The sequence below is a fragment of the Natator depressus genome, chromosome 1 (genome assembly GCF_965152275.1).
Source record: "Natator depressus isolate rNatDep1 chromosome 1, rNatDep2.hap1, whole genome shotgun sequence".
Lineage (NCBI taxonomy): Eukaryota > Metazoa > Chordata > Testudines > Cheloniidae > Natator > Natator depressus.
In genome coordinates this window covers 287832197-287857435 of record NC_134234.1, presented here as the reverse complement: position 1 = coordinate 287857435, position 25239 = coordinate 287832197, and the positions used below count along the sequence as shown (strand labels likewise).

Here is a 25239-nt window from a genome sequence, read left to right as displayed (position 1 = left end):
GTCAACTGAAAGTGAGAACAGGCGTTCGAGTGGTGATTTTGTAGACCGCTTTGTAAGGTATTTACTTACCAGATATGCTAAGCATTCATATGCCCCTTCATGCTTCAGCCACCATTCCAGAGGACATGCTTCCATGCTGATGATGCTCGTTAAAAAAAGTGTTAATTAAATTTGTGACTGAACTTGGGGGAGAACTGTATGTCTCCTACTCTTTTATCTGCATTCTGCCATATATTTCATGTTGTAGCAGTCTCGGATGATGACCCAGTACGTGTTGTTCGTTTTAAGAACACCTTCGCCATAGATGTGACAAAACGCAAAGAAGGTACCAATATGAGATTTCTAAAGATAGCTACAGCATTCAACTCAAGGTTTAAGAATCTGAAGTGCCTTCCAAAATCTGAGAGGGACAATTTGTGGAGCATGCTTTCGGAAGAGTTAAGAGCAACAGTCCGATGTGGAAACTACAGAACCCGAACCACCAAAACAGAAATCAGCCTTCTGCTGGTGGCATCTGACTTGTATGATGAAAATTAACATGCGTCGGTGCACACTGCTTTGGATTGTTATTGAGCAAAATCCATCATCAGCATGGACACGTGCTCTGGAATGGTGGCCGAAGCACGAAGGGGCATATGAATGTTGAGCATATCTGCTAAATACCTTGCAATGCCGGCTACAAAATTGCCACCCGAATGCGTATTCTCACTTTCAGGAGACATTGTAAACAAGAAGCAGGCAGCATTATCTCCTGCAAATGTAAACAAACTTGTTTCTCTTAGCGATTGGCTGAACAAGAAGTAGGATTGAGCAGACTCATAGGCTCTAACGTTTTCCTTTGTTTGATTTTTGAATGCAGTTATTTTTTCTGTACATAATTTATCTACATTTGTAAGTTCAACTTTCATGATAGAGATTCCACTACAGTATTTGTATTGGGTGAATTGAAAAGTACTATTTCTTTTGTTTTTTACAGTGCAAATGTTTGTAATAAACATAAATATAAAGTGAGCACTGTACACTTTGTATTCTGTGTTGTAACTGAAATCAGTATATTTGAAAATGTAGAAAACATCCAAAAATATTTAAATACATGATATTCTATTATTGTTTGATTAATTTTTTTAATCACTTGACAGCCCTAATATTAAGTGTAAATTCGTGTGGAGTTGGATTTAGTTACAGCTAAATAAATTAATTGCATAGAAGAAACATGCAATAAACAGAAGTCTTGGTTTTCTGTCAGATTCTTCTAAATGACCTTTGTCTTGCCTGCTTTTCTATTTTTTAAGATTTGAAATCGCTATCAACAGAACAGAGGATACAGAGCAAGTCATAATTCCTGTTTGTTTAAGGGAAAAGTATAGACATACCAGTTACAGCCATCATAGTGGTTCTTCGCTGTTTGGTCAGCCTTTTCTTATAACAGTGCCTAGAAACAATACTGAAGATAAACTGTATAACCTTCTGCTGTTGAGAATGTGGTAAGAATATTACTTGAAAATTTTTTTAAATGTAAGTAACAGTAATAATCAGGTTCTGAGGATGATTGCTTTTTATATGCATTGTTAGGGAACTCTGATTAGACTTTCATGGGCAGTTATATTTGTTTTCTGTAAAATAAGACTATTTTTTACTCAAGTTTTTAACCTCTTGAGAGCCAAACTAGACTTGGTTTTAGTTTGATTTTTTTAATGGCATTTATGTCATCCAAAAATAGTGTCATGTTTGAAGGAGGGTGGTTATATTTGGGAGGGAAGAGGTTTTTTGGTTTGGGGTTTGTGTGTGGAGGGGGCGTTGTTTAATCATGGCAGTTAGGGCTTGTCTACATGGGAAATTTTCACCTGTTGTACCAGATTAGTTATACTGGGATAGCTCTCCCCGTGTAGACTCTCATTCTGGAATAGGAACATGCACACAGGGAGTTATTCTGGTAGGTGGATGAGGTAGTATCTTTTATTGGACCAACTTCTGTTGGTGAGAGAGACAAGCTTTTGAGCTCACACAAAACTCTTCTTCAGGTATAATTATATCAGTTTAAATTCACACCTTACCTTATGCTGGTATAACTTTCTCTTGTAGACATGTCCTCATAGTACAAGGTGTACAAAATTTTTCTATATCTGACCAGTTATATAGACAGTGTGGTTGGGATACTAAATAAAACAGAAACTAATATAGAGCAAAGGAGATCGCACACAGTTAAAAAAACTATATAGAAAAAGCAAGAAGAAATGTGCTTCAGAAACAGTTTGTTGCAGCAATTGATATGAGTTCACTTTATTCATTTAATGTAACTGTGAATCATGGCAGGAATACAGTACGTTGTAAGAGCATTTACACTACCTACTGTATTTTCAGTGCTCTTATTACTTTACAAGCAAATATTCATCTTAAACAAAACCCAGTGGTATACAAATGTTCATTATTATTTTCAATTGTTTATTTTAGCCGATATGTGAAAACATGTACTGAAAGTGAAGACACTGAAGGATCCCTACACTGCTGTAAGGACCATGGTATCAATGGTAATGGCCCGAATGGAATACATGAAGAAGGATCCCCAAGTAAGGCTTGAATAGTTACACTTGTTTAATATTTTGAGTTCAGTGTAAGATTCATACTTTAATGCCTTTCTGCCCCAATTACGTAATTCTCCCTTTTTCCTCTTGATTCTAACCACCACCCTCAAAGCCACCACATTAAGTCTGTATTGCTGCAGGCAAGCTTAAGCTAAAGGCAGTGTTAAAAACGGATGTGAGGAGTGTTCATTGCAGCACTTCCAGTTCTCACTTAGCCAGATTTGACTCCCTGGCTGTCAGGATAATGTATTGCTACTAGACCACCAGGCTGGCCCCCAAATTTGTTTTAAAATTGACAATTTGGAGGCTTAAAAGCCTTATATTTAAACTTTCTTTTGAGTGGTGTAGCTACTTTAAGCTTCAAATTTACTGAACTCAGCAGGACTGTTATTTTTCTTCTTTTAACTTTTAAGGCAATTTGTTCAAGAGACAGTAATTGCAAGGAACTTAGCAGAATTTGAGTGGCGGTGACCTGTTAGCTAGGAGTTAAACTCTTAAAAATGTGGTATCACGTTTCCTTTTGCTGGTTGGACTCTTAGCATGTTCACAGACATCTGGGTTCAAAAGAGGAAAATATTTTTGTCATAAATCTAGAGAGAGTTAATTGAACATTCCAGTGTGTGCTGAAAGCATGAGGAAAGTGAAAAGAGGAGTGTATGAGAACACTGGCTGAAGGGGGAAACATTAAAATGAAATCGAAAATGGTGGTGGTACATAGGTAAAGTTGTGTATAGAGTGAGGATGGGTCCTTTCCAATTTGTAAGAAACTGTCTTCAACTATGGTATATGTGGAAGGAGACCATGTGAGGTACTTACCAGAAAATCAAAAAGCCCCAAGTCCTGTGGAGTATAACAAACATCTTGCCCTTCAGTCTAGATTTTGCTGGTTTTCCTAATTTCAATAACAATGCAAAACTTCATAGTAGGAGGAAAAATGCAGCACCTTAAAATGCTGCCTAAATAGAATGCACTGTCAGATTTGTTGAATTACACCCTATTTCGTTAGGTGAAATGGAGACTGATGAACAAGATGATGAATCCAGCCAGGATCAGGAACTTCCTTCGGAGAATGAAAACAGCCAATCAGAAGACTCAGTTGGAGGAGACAATGATTCTGAAAATGGATTGTGTACTGAGGAAACTTGCAAAGGTCAACTACTCATGGGACACAAAAAACGATTGTTTACATTCCAGTTCAACAATTTAGGCAGTACTGACATCAACTATATCAAAGATGATACCAGACATATTAGATTTGATGATAGGCAACTCAGGCTTGATGGTAAGTCATTGGGGGATGGGTTTGGTTAAATTTGATCACAATGTTTTTTGTGTTTCTGGTACCATTTCCTTGAACAGCTGTGCCTTCTGTTGGTAGGCTACTCATGTTTTTTTCCCAGTGCATACGTGTATGTACCTATGTGCTTATAGTCTGTCTTCAGGAAAATATGTACATCATCTCTTGTTCGAGCCAACGAACATTGTTCAGCTTGACATTGCAAGCTGTTGATTTTTAGAAACACATAACTTTCACACATTTTAATGAAACCAAATCTTGGATTTTCTTAAACTTGTACCAACCGTTATTTTAGTTTATTTTGATTAGTAATCGCTACAAATTAAACATACTTTCAGATAATGTATTTTTGAGGGGAACATGTGTTTTCCTTCTTAGAAAGATCTTTTCTTGCTTTGGATTGGGATCCTGAAATGAAAAAAAGATACTTTGATGATAATGCAGCAGAGGTAAGGCATTTATTTTATGCTTCTTTTTCAGCAATTACTAAACTTTTATCATGCAAATATATGGTTTAATGCACTATTTATGTGAAGTGTAGATTTCTAGAAATATTTCAAAGAAAGAGTAGAGAGATATAGTACATTTTGTAATAAACTACTTTACCATAAAAGAAACCCCTTATATCTAACTATTTAGGTGATCTGAGGCTTACTAATTTAGAAAAATAAATCTAAAAGATGTGAAACTTAATTACATTTGAACATTCTGAGCAGTTTTCCATATTTAGGAGCTTGTAGGTACTGTTCATAGTAAGATGATATCACTAAAATGAGTTTTGTTTCATTTGTTCTCTTAACTCAAGAAATACTTCTCTTTAGGATTTTGAAAAACATGAAAGTGTGGAATATAAACCTCCAAAAAAGCCTTTTGTGAAATTAAAAGATTGCATTGAACTATTTACAACAAAGGAGAAACTAGGTGCTGAAGATCCATGGTAAGAGCAAAAATGAAACTTGATGTGCTGAACTAGTTCTGTAGACAGTGTGTTTCAAACTGTGGTCCATGGAGCACTTGCTGGTGAGCTGCAGATTGCTTACATGGTACTTGCAGTCCTTATTCCATCTGCTATACTGCATGAAAACACAACTAAGGATACATTACATATTTTCTTTACTATATAAGCTATTTCTGTAACTGCTACTGGGATGTTATATGATTGCATATGGGAAGGGAAACAGTCCATGCTATCATGAATAGGAGGGGAGCTGGTCTGCATTATGAAACCATTCGAGAACCACTCCTGTGCAGATTTGTAGTGAAGTGATGAGAATGAGTATGGTTCTAGCTGAGACTGAAAAGTTTATCATATATTAAACCTTTTCTACACAAACACTTACTGTGTGTTTATATTTATATATGAAAAGCTTTGGTTCACTTAAAATTTTCCATTAGTGTGAGAGAGTCTACTTGTTCTAGTGATGTCTCTGCAACTGGTAGAATATTTCAGACCAGTTGGACTTTTTAAATGTACCGGCTGCGTATATTAGGTGTAGTATTGTTGAATTTTTTCAAACCAATGTATGTATTATAAAGTGCTGTTCTTCTATAAGGGGACATCTGAATATTCTCAGTTGTGAGATTTTTTCCCTCAGTACCAATGAGCTTTGGGGATCTTTTAGAAAGCAGTTCCCATTGGAACCTCATGAGAGCCTCTTCAGAGCACCAGATGTTCAAGAGGCTCTGCAAGTGGCCACCTAATTTCCTTCCTTCCTTCCTTCCTGCAGCTAGCTTCACTGTGTAACCAGAGAACCGTTCTTTTTTTTTTTTTTTAAACCTAAAATCTCATGTTAGCTTGTTGGTTCAGGTATAGTTTCTAGATCATTGTGCAGTTTGAATCCCAGGCAGACTCTGTTCCAGGGCATCCTGTCCAATTCAGAAGACCCAGACTAGAGGGGAAAAAAACCTTTTTAAGCAGTGTATTTGATGCCCCCGCACCTTCCTGAAATCAAATATACATAACTGCTGCCTGACCTGCCGCATGTGAGGCCGTTTTCCAGTTTGTTGCTCAGCATGTAAGGCCTTTACAGCTCAAACTAAGGAGGACAGGCACTCTCTGTTTTAGGACTTTCTCACAGTGGCAGCCTTACACATCAGATCCTGGGATCTGCTCTTTGGTCGGAGCTTGTCCTGGCCCCATGCAGAGACAAGAGTAGATTTTCATTGGATTTGAAGCAGTCCAAAATGGGGTGAAAGAAGCTTTTGGTCCTGTGATCCTCAGTTTTATCTGGTTTAAAGTCGAAAGAAATCTGAATCCAGTTTCAGACCTGCTCTGACAACAAGGAGTCAGGGCTGCATTATCTGAATCGAAGTGCTAGAATAGTCTTGATTGATCTACTAGTGTTTTGTTGGTGCTTCCACATAAACACAAACTGGCCAGCACTGTCAAGGCAGGTCTTGGGAAGTACGGGTACATGAATCTTCTGGATTAATCATCAGATATCCTTACTCCAAAATGGGATGGTCTTGGTTCACTTAATCTTGCAGCTTAGATCATGGGACACTGACCTCTGCAATGGTTCAGAGTATCTTGTAGCAGTCAAAGAAAAAAATCACATTGAAATGTTACACCTAGAAATGGAAAAAGTTTTCTCTGTAGCAGCAGATTAGTGCCTATCTCCGTGCTGTGCTCTACTTAATGTATTATGGACTGTTTAATATAGCTGAAGTTTCTTTGCCTCTTCGTGTAATCAAAAGTTATTTGTCTACCATCTCAACATACCACACACTCCCATAGACTCTTCAAACATCCCACCGCATGGAGAGCATGTCCTGATGGGAGATGTCAACTTAACGCTTGTCATAGTTAATGACTGTGACCTTTGAAACTTTGGGGAGAGTCCACTTTATTCCATTAGTCACTAACTACAGCTTTCTGAATCAAAATTACAGCTTCAAGAAAGGTGAGAGACTTGCAGGTTTTGATGGCTGATCCTCCGTTTGCCATATTCCAAAGGCACAAAGTTGTCATGATCATGCAAGTTCATCCAAGATGCTTATCTTTAAATAAATAAACTGACTGGTTCCATCTAAACCAGACCATGTAATATCCTGGTTTTCTTTCCAAAATGTCATTCTCAACAGGGAGAGGTAGATGCCCACACCCTCGATGTTAAGAGGGCTTTGAGGTTTTTAATTGGATAAAACTAAGTTTTATGTAGGAAGTTACCTGAACTTTTTTTGTATCTTTTGGAAAGCAGTGTAAGAAGAATGTCATTTCCACTTAGAGCCTATCAAAATGCACGTATGCTGATTGTGGCTTTTTTTCTCTTTCCCTCTTTTGGCTGGGAAGTTGGCACACTTGTTTTTCTTTAAGCTAGATTGTATTTTTAATGTATATCAAAGGCACCCAGAGGGTTTTTAAACATTTCCTAGAATCTAAATTAAAAATTAAAATTGCCCTTTGGCTTTGGTATCAGCACCTGGTAGCCTTGGAGCTCAGGCTTGTAGGGCTAAAGCAACATCATTGACCTGCTTCAGCAAGGATTCCATCATAGAAATATTCAATATTCTACCTGAAGTTTTCTTTGTGCAGCACCATTCTCTTAAGTTGTCATCTTGATGTGATGTTTCTTTTGGGAGGGCAGTTCTGCAGTCCTTTCTAATTAGAACTTAGCCTGCCTTCCTAGCAGTTACGTTTGCCTAAGTGGAAATGTGCAGAGGCCGCTTCAAAGAAAAGATTATTTTTCATGATTCTTACCTGCCCCACCTTCCCTACTTCTTTGGAATTGTATTCTCTCAAAGATTCAGAAGACGGAACCAAGGCAGCTAGGGATTTCACAGCCTCTTATCTGTGTTACAAATGTCCATTGCTGTTAGTGGGAGCTTTTGTGGTTGCAGTGGTCACTGCATTTCTTGAATGCTCTAAGTTCAGTGGCAGTGGGGTGGGAGCATATCCCACAAGTGTGGATGTGAGAAGTGACACTTGAAGAACCACAGTTACTGGTAAGTAAGCTCTTTCTTTCCAGATGCTCCGAACTTGCTGAAATTTTCCATATTCCTTCAGCTTCTTTTGAGTTCAGAAGGTTAAATTTTTTCTGCTTTAAAAAAATCTATAAAGACCGGCACCAAGGCATATTATATAGTATCTTTGCTATTTGACTTTTTTCCTTTGTTTATATTTCAAATATTAAAAATAAGTCTTGATCCCTAGAGTGCTTGAGCACCCACAGCTCACATTAATTTCAAGAGCGCTATCTTTCAGGTTCAGGCCATTAAACAGTGAACTGAAGGTTTACACATTCAGCTTCCAACCTGGTATATCTTTCTTGTTGGTGATACACTTCAACACCTGCACTCTTTACAAATGCTAAAGTGACTGTCTTTCTTTTAGGTATTGTCCAAACTGTAAAGAACATCAGCAAGCAACCAAAAAGTTAGATTTGTGGTCACTGCCCCCAGTACTGGTAGTACATCTAAAGCGCTTTTCTTACAGCAGATATATGAGGGACAAGCTGGATACACTCGTTGATTTTCCAATAAAGTAAGAAAAACTTTTGAATTGAAATATTTAAATGTTAGCCTTCACATTTCTAACATGCCTGATGTTTTGAGATTAAATTAAATATGTTTTAATTAAGAGTTATATTCAATGGGTCCATACTTAATTTGCAAAATATGTTAGTTCAGATTTACAGATCAAGTCAAGCACTAATGGGGAAAAAGCAATACTCCTGAGCAGAAGACCTAGAAAATGTAGGCTGTGGGAGGGAGGACTGAGTAACATGAAACAAGTAAAATAGTCAGATAGGTGTGAAAAATAATTCACTGAGTGGTATTGGGCAAAGGACTCTGGAAGGAGATGTTTGACAGCTACAGGTTAATGTATGTTAAGGTACCGTATACAGGCAGTTGAACAAAGTGGAAGCCAGGACAGGTGTTTGTTTGAAGCTAACTTATGTTTAAATTATTTTTTATGTAAATTTGAGAATAGAGAAGGGTGTGTGTGTACAAACTCTGATCCCATACCTGTTGTTATAGATCAGAAGAGAGAGAGAGCATGTGCACTCCCAACCTTTCCAATATTGTGTCAGTTGTGTTTTCCTATATATGAGGCTTTGTGCCACTGTTTGGCTCCAGTAGGATACATTTTAAAATAAAAGGGCCCAAAGACAACACTCAAATGTTAAGCAGCAGTTGGAAAAAAACATTAACATAATATGAGCTTTTCTTTAAACAGTGACTTGGATATGTCAGAGTTCCTTATTAATCCAAATGCAGGGCCTTGCCGCTATAATTTGATTGCTGTGTCCAACCACTATGGAGGAATGGGAGGAGGGCATTGTAAGTTAACTTTGAACACCATCATTTTACTTATTAACTTTCTTTGCATGTTTTATTTTGACTCTTTATTAGCACTAAAACTGACTCTTATTAATCAGCTGCATTTTTTAAAAATGGCCAAAGGGCAAAAAAACCCAAATCCGTGTCATTTAATTCTGTTACTTGAAATGTATACACTAGTTGAATACAAATATCTATTTGAGATGAGCTTTTGAGAATAGTGTTAAGTTCTTTTGAACTTTGTGTTGGCTGAGTCTGTCATGGAAGGGACATATTTATCCTCCAAAAAGCACTACAGTGCTGTAATATAACTCGCTTTGCCTTCCTGGTCTGAGATTTTATATGCAATTATGCCTCTCGTTCAAAGGGAGGAGAGGAATGAAGAGGTGGGTAAAAGCCTCTAAGATCCTTTATTCTGGCTGACTGCCCTTTCCTTTAAACACTCTTTTTGATAAGGTGAAAGCTAAATTGGCGCATGCTTTTCTTGCTGGTTTCAGAGTAACAGCCATGTTAGTCTGTATTCGCAAAAAGAAAAGGAGTACTTGTGGCACCTTAGAGACTAACCAATTTATTTGAGCATAAGCTTTCGTGAGCTACAGCTCATGGGTGAAAAAATACCTAAACCTGGAATACTTGGGTCAACATAATGAAAAAGAAAAAGGCTGATTGGAAGTATGAATCTTATAGCAATGATATGGATACTGTTAATAAGTTTATACCGTATTATCTATAAGAAGATTCAAAAGTCATATGTTTGAGGACCAGCTTGGATCTTTTATAGATTTATTTTGCTCAGTTGCCAAAGTTTTTAGTTAACATGCTTCTTTTGGGTCCTAGATACTGCTTTTGCAAAAAATAAAGATGATGGGAAATGGTACTACTTTGATGACAGTAGTGTATCAACTGCATCTGAGGACCAAATAGTGGCAAGTATCCTTGTTTTTTAATTTGTGTAAGGGACAGTGCAAATATACACAAGTTTTTGTTTACATTTTAAAAAACCAGCAGATTTCAGCACAAGTCTGAGGACTGTTTGCATGTTTGTTATAATTTTAAGCATAGCAACAGCTATCTACCTGTCTTAAGGTAATGGTTCAAACTCTTGCTCAGCAAACTTTGCCCTGTTTATTAAATTCTACCTTTAAAACACCCCCCCACCCCTAACTAGCAAGCCAGAGCTCACCCCTCTTGTGAGAAAGCAACTGCAAAGAGGGAAGAAAAGGACATGTGTCTAATATTTAATTAATGCGGGGGGAGGGAGGGGCACCATTGAAACCTTAAAGGGATTTTGAAAAATGTTCAGATATAATGTTGCATTTATTCTAGGGCTGTCGATTAATCACAATTAACTCATGCAATTAATTTTGTTGAGTTTTAATCATGCTGTTAAAGAATAGAATACCAATAGAAATTTATAACATATTTTTGGATGTTTTTCTACATTTTCAAATATATTTATTTCAATTACAACACAGAATATAAAGTGTACAGTGCTCACTTTATATTTTATTACAAATATTTGCACTGTAAAAATGACAAACTAAAGAAATAATATTTTGCAGTTTACCTCATACAAGTACGGTAGTGCAATCTCTTTGTTGTGAAAGTGCAACTTATAAATGTAGATTTTTTTTTTGTTACATAACTGCACTCAAAACCAAAACAATGTAGAACTTTAGAGCAGCAGTTCTCAAACTGTGGGTTGGTACCCCAAAGTGGGTCGCGATCCCATTTTAATGGGGTCGCAAGGGCTTGCTTAGACTTTCTGGGGCCCAGTGCGGAAGCTGAAGCCCAAGCCCCACTCCCTGGGCCTGAAGCCCTTGAGGCTCAGGCTTCAGTCCCACTCCTGGGGTTGGGTAGTAATTTTTATTGTTAGGAGGGAGTCACGGTGCAATGAAGTTTGAGAACCCCTGCTGTAGAGCTTACAAGTCCACTCAGTCCTACTTCTTGTTCAGCCAATTGCTAAGACAAACAAGTTTGTTTACATTTATGGGAGATAATGCTGCCCGCCTCTTGTTTACAGTGTCACCTGAAAGTAAGAACAGGCGTTCCCATGGCACTTTTGTAGCCAGCATTGCAAGGTATTTACATTCCAGATATGCTGAACATTTGTATGCCTCTTCATGCTTCGGCCACCATTCCAGAGGACATACTTCCATGCTGATGACTCTCATTAAAAAATGTGTTAATTACATTGTGACTGAACTCCTTGGGGGAGAGTTGTATGTCTGTCTCCTGCTCTGTGTTTTACCCACATTCTGCCATATATTTCATGTTATAGCAGTCTCAGATGATGACCCAGCATGTTGTTCATTTTAAGAACACTTTCACTGCAGATTTCACAAAACGCAAAGAAGGTACCAATGTGAGATTTCTAAAAATAGCTACAGCACTCAACCCAAGGTTTAAGAATCTGAAGTGCCTTCCAAAATCTGAGAGATTTCAGAAGTCTTAAAAGAGCAACACTCTGCAGAAACTACAGAACCCGAACCACGAAAAAAGAAAATTAAATCTTCTGCTGGAGGCATCTGACTCAGATGATGGACATGAATATGCATTGGTATATGCTGCTTTGGATCGTTATCGAGCAGAACCCATCATCAGCATGGACGCATGTCCTCTGGAATGGTGGTTGAAGCATGAAGGGACATATGAATCTTTAGCACATCTGGCACGTAAATATTTTGTGGTGCTGGCTACAACAGTGCCATGAAAATGCCTGTTCTCACTTTCAGGTGATGTCAACAAGAACTGGGCAGCATTATCTCTTGCACATGTAAACAAACTTGTCCGAGTGATTGGCTGAACAAGAAGTAAGACTGAGTGGACTTGTAGAGCTCTAAAATTTGAAATTTTTATTTTTGAATGCAGTTACTTTTTGTGCATAATTATACATTTGTAAATTCAACTTTCATGATAGAAATTGCACTACAGTACTTGTATTTCATGAATTGAAAAATATTATTTCTATTTTTACATTGCAAATATTTATAATAAATATAAAGTGAGCATTGTACACTTTGTATTCTGTGTTGAAACTGAAATCAATATACACCTCTATCCCGATATAATGCGGTCCTCTGGAGTAAAAAAAATCTTAGTGTTACAGGGGAAATCGCGTTATATCGAAATTGCTTAGGCCTCGAGCATTTCCGTTCTTGTGTCAAATACTGTACTAATAAGTTTTATTCTTGGTGTTTTAGAAAGGGCACATCTGATGTCGCCCTTCACATCAAGCCCGGGGTTGGGGCTCACAGCTGTGCGCCGGAGTCGGGGCTCGCAGCAATGCATCCCTGACGGGGTTGGGGCTCACAGCCCGGGGTCGGGGCTCGCAGCAGCGTGTCCCTGTCGGGGTCGGGGCTTGCAGCCATGCGTCTTGGTCAGGGCTCACAGCCCAGCGCTGGGGTCGGGGCTCGCAACTTGCAGCCATGTGCTGGGGTTGGGGCTTGCGACCCCCACATAACCAGGTCGCAACCCCCAATTTGAGAGCCAGTGTTATAGACGAGACAGAAAACCATTTTTGCTTTACCACGTTATATCCGAATTCGTGTTATATCGGGGTAGAGGTGTATTTAAAATTTGGAAAACATCCAAAAATATTTTAAATAAATGGTATTCTCTTGTTTAACAGTGTGATTAGTCACAATTAAGTTTTTTTTAATCGCTTGACAGCCCTAATTTATACATTATATACATTTACTCTACTTTGCATGTAACGGAAAATGTTTTTAGTATTTTGTTTGTTTTCTGAGCATTTCATATTCTTATCCCATTTAGACTTACAAGTGTAGACATAATGTTGAACTTATGACACCAGACTGTGATGTCAAATACATTATTATTTACTATAGCATCCACGAGGAAAGAGAGCCCTTATTAAAGTGCACACATTCATTACTAGACAACAAAACTAAACAATACTCGCCAAATTCATTTGTCTGATTTCTCCAGGTTGCGTGACGTGATGCCATTAAAGTAAGGGTGTCGGCTTTGACAACACTGAACATTTCTTAAAATAATCTTATAATAATATGGTAAAATCCCTGGAGTTGCCATAAATTTGATTAGACATTTCCTCTGGTGCTTTCTTGAGTTCCGTTAATCTTGTCCTTGTTTGTTTGAGTCACAGCAATTAGGATTTAGTGCTAGAAATTTCAGCAGTCTATCCAGGCAATTCATCATATATATAATTTATAGTGATCTCCAGTTGCTAAATTCTAGGTTCCTTATGCAAACGTTGAAGGTGTTCAAAATTGGCCATGTAAGTGAGTTAGGTGCTAAATTTTCTCAGTTAAAATCCCATTACTTCTTGACCAAAACAACACAGGATGAGAGAGAATCGAGACACTTGTATGCAGAGGGGTTATTTTAATGTGTCAATTGGCTTATTTTTGCATGGTATTCATTTCTGCCTTGCTTGGTAATTCTTCATTTGTTGTATTTGATTTAATGTAGCCAGGGGGGTGGGGGAAACTTGATTCTTTGTTTGCTGTTGTATACTCTGACACAGGCATTGTGACACTACAGTAGTTTGTCAGAGCAAACTGCAGTGATATAGGGCATATGTTTATACTGATAAATTCCACCCCCACAAAGAAGCCATATTTAAGTTAACTATAAACTTATTCAAATTTCCTCCCCTACCCATCCCAAAAAATTGTACTGAGCTGTGAATGAATCTTGTTTCCTAGAAAATCCAACACTCCCAACATAAAACAATTACATACTTATAATCATGGAAGGCTAATAAAGGTAGCACTTGTTGTTAGAGACACAAGGTGGGTGAGGTAATATCTTTTATTGGACCAACTTCTGCAGGTGAGAGACACGAGCTTTCAAGTTTACACCAAACTCCTCTTCAGGTCTGGGACACTAACTCAGGCCAGGTCAACACTGCAGACCTATATCAGTATAACTACTTTGCTCAGGGGTGTGAAAAATCCATCGATGGGAGAGCTTCTCCCAAAAAGCAAAAGATTTGCCTTTGATGATCATTAAGGTAGTAACAGTTTGTTTTTTCTTGTTTGACAGTCCAAAGCAGCATATGTGCTCTTCTACCAGAGACAGGACACTATCAGCGGAACTGGGTTTTTCCCTCTTGATCGGGAAACTAAACAAGGTGCTTCAGCTGCCACAGGCATCCCATTAGAGAGTGATGAAGACAGCAATGAGAATGAGAATGATATAGAAAATGAAAATTGTATGCACACTAACTAATAGAAGACCTAGAAGCCATAAAAAGAAAGACTTTCTCATTGGAGATATCTATAGAAAGAATGAAATTGCCCACCAAATTAAAAATAAAATCTGAGATGGGGAATTTCAGATAACAGAATGTAAATCCTTTATTGCATTTTAACATGTGCAGTACTTGAAGTGAAACACAATGAAAACTTTAACAGAAATTGTCTCTAATGCATTTGCAGTCTTGTATTCACAAGCTATCTATAGGATATCACAAATAAACCCCTTTTAAGTTTTCTGCTGCTGTTTTGATGAATTATGTTTTCTTCATTTGGGATGTGAGTTGTTAATAACTAAAATGTTAAATTTGTGGACTTTGGTCATTTATTTTCTTAGTATTACAAGAATACTACGGTGGAGAGCCTAGTTTTTGGATGATTTTATTCATGTATATTAGGCTGTCACATGTACTACTATTATTTAGCTAGTACATGTGGCATAAATATAAGTAGTATTCCTGAAACACCAAATTTTCAAGTTTCTCCCTAGAAATTAATGTTGACCAATTTTAAACTCAATCATGATAGAAGAAAATATCTTGAAAAGGTGTTTTAACCTTTTGTGGTATAGTTAAACATCCAGAATATTATGTTCATCTTATTGCTGCTGTGGAACAGGTTCTGGATTTCATGCTGAATTAACAAACATTTTTCAATTAAATGTAAGTATCCCATGTTGCTTGTTGGATCTACTAGGTTGACATTATAATTCCTGTTATCTTGCTTATAAGACATGCATAACTTTAATCTGGTGTCACTCCAAAATTTAAAATTGTGCTGTAAGTTCCCCGCCCATGTGGGTAGTTTGGCAGCTTTCAAACTACTTTGTAATAGGGACAAATTCAATAGTATTCTGTATCCATAGTAATGACTGTGCGTCAGGCTTAGATAAAGGAATTTTTTCCACATAACTTGCCTTTAAATTGTTAATGAACAATTGGTTTTAAAGGTAGGTCTGTTAATTTTCTTTGTGTGTTCCTGATGGAATTCACCATAGCCTTACAGCTTTTCTCAAAAGGTAACTTATTATAGGAGAATTGACATTTGCATGTTCGAGTCAGAACCTGTACAGTATATAAAGCATACAAACCTTGAATTGGATTTTAGTTAACCATGTTCAAGGGTCCAGGATGCCAAAAATAAGTGTGACAGTTTGAAACATTTTTAATTTGCTGCTTTCTCTTTGATCTAGTTGGACAAATGTATTGTTGATTTGTACACAATACTGCCTTCGATAGGCGCTCTTAAGTGTGGGAGCACACTTCACATATCTACTACCTGAAAAATTGCTTTGTGTCCCACTGTTATGAAAAGCAAAAAGTATGATGTTCTTCACTTGAACTAATCGAATACAATAGGTTATAAATTGTGTATTGTAAATAAAAGTTCACTCTGTGAGTGCACATTTTGGTAAATTATTTATTTATGTTAGCATTAAAAAGTTTAAAAAATTGCATTTGACCAGGATATAAATGAGGTATGTTGGACATGGCTTTGCATTATACCTTGATATTAAAGCTGGTGTTTCATCCTGGTATTTTAAAGCTGCTTTCTGAGTTTTTTTTAATGTAAACTAACCTCCTGCATGACAGAGGTTAAAATTTTGTCTGCACTTGAGTTCACTTGGGTTTACATTTCAATTGCGCATGTTTATTTATACAGATTTCAATAAAGCTATTCAAGGCCTTATTTAGTCTTTCAGTTTCTTACTAAAAAAAAATCTTGCCAAAAGGTTTTGCTTAATGGGTAGATGACCAAATGCTACCAGAACCTACAAAATCCTTGGTTACAACATAGTCATTAATAGCTACTCACAATAAGATGTGTGGTATTTCCAGACCACCGGTGGAACATGTGAAATGACTTGGTTTTTTTCTGTCATCTATCTAGCTCCAAAAGGCAATAAGATAAATTCTTAAAGTTAATATGTCACATGATGTAAGAAATCTTAATCACTACATCTTTATAAAGATGGTCACTAAACATGTAGTGTTTCAACTGTAATAAAGAATAATTAGCACTCCAAAATAAGGTGCCATCTTAAGTTTGGCATAAGTTTGAGACATAGGAAATGTAGCTCTAATCCTGAATGCATGAGAAAAGCTAGTTGGAGTTGTAACATTTGGAAAAATATGTTGCTTTAACTATTTCATTTAAATAATGTTTAAACATATTTTTCAGATACTGAACTTCAAGCTTATGAGAAAAGGAGGACTTGTGGCACCTTAGCGACTAACCAATTTATTTGAGCATAAGCTTTCGTGAGCTACAGCTCACTTCATCGGATGCATACTGTGGAAAGTACAGAAGATCTTTTTATACACACAAAGCATGAAAAAATACCTCCCCCCCACCCCACTCTCCTGCTGGTAATAGCTTATCTAAAGTGATCACTCTCCTTACAATGTGTATGATGATCAAGTTGGGCCATTTCCAGCACAAATCCAGGTTTTCTCACCCCCCCCCCCCCACTCACCAGCAGGAGAGTGGGGTGGGAGGAGGTATTTTTTCATGCTTTGTGTGTATATAATATCTTCTACACTTTCCACAGTATGCATCCGATGAAGTGAGCTGTAGCTCACGAAAGCTTATGGTCAAATAAATTGGTTAGTCTCTAAGGTGCCACAAGTACTCCTTTTCTTTTTGCGAATACAGACTAACACGGCTGTTACTCTGAAGCTTACGAGAAAAACCTAAATCTGTAGCCTTCACTTACTGCCTCCATTGCTGCTGGTAAATTTCAACCTCTGATGGAAAATATTGCTTACTTTTTGCAATGTTTCTAAAGATGTTGCTTATTTTCAGCAACATTCCTATATGTTGCCTCTGATAACTGAAAAAGCCCCATATCATGATTCTAGTAGTGTGAGAAGTGGGCTTGCATTCAGGAGACCTAGATTCCCAACTCTGTCACTTTTCTCCCACCCAGTCCTTGGATTTACTTCGTGCCAGTCCTTGTTTGGCACACCTGGAGTTTTTTGGAATCTTTTTTTCCCTTTGCCTTGAAAAACATTTCTGTGAATATCACCAGTGTAGTGGCTATTGAAAAATATGCAACAGTGGCTTCAAAATGTTTTCTTAGGGTGGGACATAGACAAAAATTATTTGATCTCATCTGTTTTGGGCCATGAATAGCTGGACTGCCGTACATGTTCCCAAATTGGAAGCTTATGGGTACCTGTGTATTTCCTTCTGCTATGCTGAGCAGTCCATTAGTCACAGATCAGGATCGGTCCAGTCCCTTGGACTTTTTGAAGTATTAGCATTTATGTATAGTAGTTTTGTTAATTTTAAGAGCTAACTTTGGAAACATTCATTTTTTCTGGCAAACAGGCTGTGGCCAAGTAGAAGGGGTTTCCAGGTAACATAGGCTGTGTTTTGTATGCAGAGGGGCTTGCTCTGCAGCAAGTGAGATTTAAGAGATATTAGGAAAAGATACTACAAAAAACTTTCTAACTATAAGGGTAGTTAAGCTCTGGAATAGGTTACCAAGGGAGGTTGATGACTTCTCAAGATCCCTTCCAGCCCTACATTTCTATGATTCTATGACTTATTAGCAACTTTTTAAGTGTGTTTTTCCAGGAGCACTTTCCATGTTGTCAAGTTGCCATGTTAGTACTTTAAAAGAATGATTAGAAACAAAATTTCAGTATTTTTGCTTTCAAGGTGGTAATGTATAGCTCTAAGTTATGCTAAAGGTTTGTTTATTAAGACTCACATAAAACTTTGTGAAGTTAGGCTAAGAAGGATCTTATGTTAAAAACAGATTTTAAATTACTTAGAGTGAAAATATATATAAAGGTGGTAATCTATTTTTGCAAATGCTTAAATATATATGCTTATAGTCAGGGAGTATTATATTTGCACCACCTGCAAAATGTAGGAAACGCCCTAAGGTTGTGCTTGTCCTCTATGTAACTCGGACAGAGAACAAAGGTTTAAAAAAAACCTAAAAAGTGCAAGTGCCAAATTGAGTGTTAGAAACAGAACTAGCTTCTTCTCTCACAATTTACAAAAAGCAAAAGATAAGATCAATAAGAGTACAGCATACTAAAAAAAAAAAATAAATAAAAATAGGAAGTTAGGAAGGCAAAGAAAGGCGCAACCAGTTACCAAAAGATAGCTTCAGTGTGACAAAGCGGGAAGCTTCCATGAATCATGCTAAATGCAGACAGGCGACCTCTTCCAAAAACAGCTAAAATAACTTGTCATAGATCTTGTATGTTCAAATGCTTTGCTATTTACCTTGCTAATTTTAATGCCTTTACAAACTCCTTCCTTTCTGATATTTCTTTAATAGCTAACCACTGGTTTATTCTTCCTTATTTTCTTTCTTCTCTTTAATTATGCTATTGTTAAGCGGGTTTAAAACAAAGTTTTATCCTAAAATTTATAATTGATCTAAATTATAGGATTTAAATCCTAACAATGTACTGATGTCTAAGTCAATTATTTAGTTTGGAGAGGACCCTGGTGACCGAATGCTGCAGCCACCTCCTCTGACTAGCAACCTTAGGTGCAATACACGCTGGCCTTGTGTCTCCAGAGGCACTGCCAGAGCCCCTGAGGAGACTGCATGGTGCAGGGCGCCGATCCCTGCTGGCAACGCTAGCGCAAACACCAAGGCGGCACATTTCACTGCCATTGGTAACAGCTATTCAGGAGCAACAGCTGGGTGCTGCAGGGAGGGGCTGCTGCATTGTCCCCTCCCCCCCCCAATCTCCACCCATTCTTTGGAGGCTGTCATAGCCACAGAAAACTCCACTGGTGGTTGTATTTGAGAAATGCTGTTCTAAAATAACTCAATTGCTATTTCTAATATCCAAAATACCAGTTTTTTGAGTAATTTGGGATCAATAACCCCACATCTTAATGACGATGATGTAAAATTAATTGTATTTCCATGGCCAGTCTGCTATATATTTATTCTATTTTGTATTTGCCCATGTTTAATCCTTCCAGATAAGTATTTGTTAGGTTGGCAGCTGTCCACTCAATAGGTTACCTGGAAGGAAATGTTAATAAGGAACTCCTGCATATACTGGAATATTTTGTATATTGTGATGAATCCAGGATTTGAAGAGTCCCTCCAACAGCCTGTTGCTCTGTTAAGGAACATTTGTATATAGGTAAGTGTGATGTGATTGGCATCATGATTCCAGTCTGTGGATATGCTTGACTAGATGAAGAGTCCAACAAGATCAGTGAGTTAGCCACTACTGTGTCTTGCCTGGCTCACCAAATAGCATAATCTAGCTGTGAGGATAACCTGTAATATGAAGGGAACACGACTGTGTGGTACCTAACCACAAAAACTACCAATATGGCTTTCTGACATGTCCAGTTATTAACAACTTCCGTTTTACAACTCTAGGAAAAACTACCATCGAGCACAGTTATTACTACTGTCTCAATTTGGAAAAAAGAAACCACAATTGATAGTACTTCAAAAGAAACAAATCTTGACCAATATGTTCCCCAATTCAAGGTCCACATAAATCCTTTTTATCTTATAACATCTTAAAATTTAGAATTAAAGAATACTCATGTTGTTTAATCAGTAAGAGTATGACCCAGTCCAAGGAACAATTGAAAGTCTAATTCAAAATGGTAATCCTGAAGTATCGATAATTCCCATGCAGTTAAAGATACAATTTTCTTGTGTTAATATTATTATACTGTATTAATTCTGTTTTGTCACTTACCTTAAGGCAGTTTTTTTTTGCTTTTGCACTATTATTTGTATTAACTGGAGCTACTAAACGAACATTTCAAATCACACCAAAGATTCATGAGGTAAAGGTGTTGTCATAATAAACTATTACAGTGACAAGGTGTTATTACAGTGAGGAGGAGGGTGTTAACACACAGTCCTAAAGCTCTATGTGTTAATCAAGACTCCTATGAAGCTTTGTGAAGTTAGGCTAAAAAGCTGCTAATAAATGTCAGCAAAAACATTTTACATTGCTTATAGAGGGGAAAAATATATCTAAAGTAGGGCTGTTGATTAATTGCAGTTAATTCGTGCGATTAACTCAAAAATTAATCACAATTAAAAAAATTAATCGCAGTTTTAATCGCACTGTTCAACAATAGAATACCAATTGAAATTTATTAAATATTTTGGATGTTTTCCTACATTTTCATATACATATATTGCATTCTGTGTTGTAATTGAAATCAAAGTATTTTTTGTTACAAATATTTGCACTGTAAAAATGATAAAAAAATATTTTTCAATTCACCTCATACAAGTACTGTAGTGCAATCTTTGTTGTGAAAGTGCAACTTACAAATGTAGATTTTTTTGTTACATAACTGCACTCAAAACCAAAACAATGTAAAATGTCAGCGCCTACAAGTCCACTCAGTCCTACTTCTTGTTCAGCCAGTCACTCAGACAAACAAGTTTGTTTACATTTACATTCTTATTTACAATGTCACCAGAAAGTGAGAACAGGCATTTGCATGGCACTTTTGTAGCTGGGGCAATGCAAGGTATTTACGGGCCAGATATGCTAAACATTCATATGCCCCTTCATGCTTTGGCCACCATTCCAGAAAACATGCTTCCCTGCTGATGACGCTCGTTAAAACAAATAACGTGTTAATGAAATTTGTGAATGAACTCCTTGAGGGAGAATCGTATGTCCCCTGCTCTGTTTTACTAGCATTCTGCCATATATTTCATTGTAAAGCAGTCTCGGATGATGACCCAACACGTTCATTTTAAGAACAGTTTCACTGCAGATTTGACAAAACGCGAAGAAGGTACCAATGTGAGATTTCTAAAAATAGCTACAGCATTCGACCCAAAATTTAAGAATCTGAAGTGCCTTCCAAAATCTGAGAGATTTCAGAAGTCTTAAAAGAGCAACACTCCTATGCGGAAACTACAGAACCCGAACCACCAAAAAAAGAAAATCAACTTCTGCTGGTGGCATCTGACTCAGACGATGAAAGTGAACGTGTGTCGGTCCGCACTGCTTTGGATTGTTATCAAGCAGAACCTGTCATCAGTATGGATGCATGTCCCCTGGAATGGTGGTTGAAGCATGAAGGGACACATGAATCTTAAGTGCATCTAGCGTGTAAATATCTTGCGATGCCGGCTACAACAGTGCCATGAGAACACCTGTTCTCACTTTCAGGTGACATCGTAAACAAGAAGCGGGCAGCGTTATCTCCTGCAAACATAAACAAACTTGTCTGTCTGAGCGAATGGCTGAACAAGAAGTAGAACTGAGTGGACTTGCAGACTCTGAAATTTTACATTGTTTTATTTCTGAATGCAGTTTTTTTCAACATAATTCTACATTTGTAAGTTCAACTTTCATGATAAAGAGCTTGCACTACGTACTCGTATTAGGTGAACTGAAAAATACTATTTTTGGTTTTTTACAGTGCAAACACTTGTACTCAAAAACAAAAGTGAGCACAGTACACTTTCTATTCTGTATTGTAATTGAAATAACCATATTTGAAAATGCAGAAAACATCCAAAAATATTTAAATAAATGGTATTCTATTATTTAACAGTGCAATTAATCACGCAATTAATTGCGATTAATTTTTTTACTTGACAGCTTTAATCTAAAAGTAATCGGCTTTGCAAACTTATTGTTGCAACTGCTTAAACAGAGCTGACTACAAGCATATATATCTTAGTAACAAATTGTTATAAAATTGTAATCAAAAGCATAAAGTGTAACTGCAAAAAGGAAAATAGTTAATTAAGAAAAACTGTCTCTGTTGGCCAAAACTCATGTGACCTTTTGTACTCTGGAAATTTGGAATGTATTGTATGTAACTATTTAGTCAACTAACAGCAAGGTAGACATTTGATAGTAAGTGGACAATAAAAATTTAGAGAGACAAGGTGGATCCAATCTTTTATTGGATCAGCTTCTGTTGGTGAAAGAGAAAAGCTTTCGAGCAGGTCCTGAAGAAGAGCTCTCTGAAGCTCAAAAGCTTTTCTCTTCCAACAACAATAAAATAAATGGTCCAATAAAAGATATAACCTCAGCGTCCTTGTCTGATTCATATTCTGGGACCAGCACAGCTACAACAACGCTGCAAACAATAATACCTGACAGAGTTAGCTGCAAATTTAATATAAAATAAACAAGGAGGGAAGGGGGCATAAAGACCTGTAAATTTGGCCCAGTGCAAATACATAGCCAGGTAGCCCCAGAGGTTGGTAAGTAATTGCCTTTCTCTGCTGTGCTGACATTTTCTTTGGTCAGGACAATCTGAATAAACCAAATTGGGCTTAACAACCTGATGTCTCAGGAATCAATTATCTAACAAGAACCCATTTATTACAAAGGCAAATCCAAGGATATATTAAATATACTTAATGATTTAGCAGTTAGTCAAACACTAAGTTTACAAACTTGTGCTCACAGTATATTTCACTTCCAGCTTCAGAACTCAGATCTAAATGTGGACTTACATTTGCTGGAACAAGCTATCCATGAATACTTGATCACAAGAGACACTACCAGTTAGTACTGAAGAGAGGAACTTACAGTTGCTTTTCAGAATAATCTACAATACAAAACAAATATTTAGTTTAGATTTTTATTAGTTACAGCTAAGGAGGCACTTGTCATCTTGATAGTTATTATAAGGGACAGAATAGAAAAGAAAAAAGCAGCTGTAAAATACAGTAGAACTTTGCTAATTTTACTTCATACTAACAAAACAGACTGGGAGTCAGAAGACAGATTCTTTTCCTATGTCTGCCACAGCTTTCTTTGTGATCAACAGCAAATCACTTAAGGTCTGGTTTTTCAGAGGTATCCATCACCCACAGTTTTCATTGACTTCGGCTGCAGTGGTTGGATGCACAGCATCTCTGAAATCAGCCCATTAGTCTCTAACAATCCTCCATAAAACAGGGATAATACCTACTTCACAAGCATGCTGTGAAGTTTGTAAAGTGCTTTGAGATCCTCAGATGGAAGTCACTTAGGGTAGCAGGGCAAAGTAATTAAGCGGCAAGCATAAGCTCAACAATTCTTTCAGAAAAATAATCATATATCCCACTTTTGAGCTAAGATCTAAGAGCAGATTACTAACGTGCTCTGAATTAAAAAGAATTAGTTAAATTAACAGAGTAAATGACACAAAAACATTGTGAATTTAATACTAAAAATAAATTATATTTGTCAAAATAAACATTTTAATGCAATATTTTGATTTCCTTTTACTATTTTTGCTATACAACTTCTTTAGCCCACTTTATCCATGTAATATACTAGGAACATTTACCAAGTAGAGACTGCAGCCCTCTACTATAGCATCTCTGTGGATAGAAATTCCATGCTTGAAAAATAAAGAGGATAGCAAATGAGGATGGTGATACTTGTTGGTGATTAGGTATGCATCACCTCAGGAAGAGATGCAGAGATAAAATTTCTAGACACCATAAATAACTGCTTCATGGAGCAGATCATCCTAGAACCTACAAGAGAGGAGAGGTAATTCTTGATAGCACAGGATCTGGTCCAAGAGCTGAAATGCTCAGTAGTCATGACCATAATGTAATTAAATGTAACATCCTTGTGGGGGGTGGGGGGACACCAAAGAAACCAGCCACAGTAGCATTTAACTTCAAAAAGGGGAACTACACAAAAATGAAGCTATTAAATGGAAATTAAAAGGAACAGCCACAAGGGTGAAATGCCTGCAAACTGCATGAAGACTATTTAAAAGCCACCGTACTAGAGGATCAAACTAAATGTATACCCCAAATGTAAAAAAAGAGGACCAAAAAACTGCCACCATGGCTAAACAGCAGAGTAAAAGAGGTGATTAGAAGCATCCTTTTAAAATTGGAAGTAAAATCCGAGGGAGGAAAATGGAAAGGAGCATAAACTCTGGCAAGTCAAATGTAAAGTATTATAAGGCAGGCTAAGACAACTTTGAAAAGCAACTAGAGAAAGACACAAACTAACAGCAATATTTTTTTTTAGTACATCAGAATCAGGAAGCCTATTAACTAGTCAGTGGAGCCACTGGATGATCAAGGTGCTAAAGGAGCACTCAGGACAAGACCGTTGCAAAGACGTTAAATGAATTTGAATCAGTCTTCACTGCAGAGGATGTGGGGGAGATTCCCACACCTGAGCCATTCTTTTTAGGTTACAAATCTAAGGAACTGTCTCAGTTTAAGGTATCAATAAGAGGAGGGTTTGGAACAAACTGATAAAATTAAACAGGAGTAAGTCACAGGACCAGATGGTATTCACCCAAGAGTTCTGAAGGAATTCAGATATGAAATTGCAGAACTCCTTACTGTGGTATGTAAACCATCACCTAAATCAGCCTCTATGTCTGAAAGGTAGCTAATGTTGTACCAATTTTTAAAAGGGACTACAGAGCCAATTCTGGCAATTACAGGCCAGTAAGCCTAACTTCAGTAGCAGGCAAATTGTTTGAAACTATATTAAAAAACAGAATTATCAGACACATAGATGAACATGATTTGTTGGGGAAGAGACAACATGGCTTTTGTAAAGGGAAATCATACGTCACCAATCTATTAGAATTCTTTGAAGGTGTCAACAAAACATGGACAAGGGTGATACAGTGTACTTGGACTTTCAGAAAGCCTTTGACAAGGTCCCTTATCAAAGACTCTTAAGTAGAATAAGCCGTCATGGGATAAAAGAGAAGGTCCTGTCATGAATCAGTAACTGGTCAAAAGATAGGAAACAAAGGGTAAGAATCAATGATCAGTTTTCACAGTGGAGAGAGGTAAATAGAAAAGTCCCCCCCAAGGATCTGTACTGGGACCAGATCTGTTCAATATATTCATAAATGATCT

At 37.2% G+C, this 25239-nt stretch overlaps 1 protein-coding gene and 1 long non-coding RNA gene across 7 annotated transcripts in view; one reads left to right on the top strand and one right to left on the bottom strand.

Annotated features, from left to right (window-relative positions):
- USP15 (ubiquitin specific peptidase 15) overlaps positions 1–16079 on the top strand; it is a 128651-nt gene extending 112572 nt beyond the window's left edge. For 3 of the 6 annotated variants that reach the window (XM_074942141.1, XM_074942140.1, XM_074942138.1), the window contains 9 exons: positions 1293–1484; positions 2452–2567; positions 3589–3864; positions 4258–4328; positions 4701–4816; positions 8213–8362; positions 9059–9162; positions 10000–10088; positions 14194–16076. In XM_074942141.1, coding sequence (XP_074798242.1) covers positions 1293–1484; positions 2452–2567; positions 3589–3864; positions 4258–4328; positions 4701–4816; positions 8213–8362; positions 9059–9162; positions 10000–10088; positions 14194–14379 — 1300 coding nt within the window. In that variant the 3' untranslated portion in view covers positions 14380–16076. Of the gene's footprint in view, positions 1–1292; positions 1485–2451; positions 2568–3588; positions 3865–4257; positions 4329–4700; positions 4817–8212; positions 8363–9058; positions 9163–9999; positions 10089–14193 lie in introns of all 6 variants that reach the window. The other 3 variants (XM_074942142.1, XM_074942143.1, XM_074942139.1) reach the window with 2 other exon arrangements.
- LOC141980679 (uncharacterized) overlaps positions 2314–25239 on the bottom strand; it is a 38866-nt gene continuing 15940 nt past the window's right edge. The window contains exons 3-4 of the long non-coding RNA XR_012637589.1: positions 22861–22955; positions 2314–4287 (exon numbers count right to left, since the gene is read on the bottom strand). This is a non-coding gene — a long non-coding RNA (uncharacterized LOC141980679). The remainder of the gene's footprint in view (positions 4288–22860; positions 22956–25239) is intronic.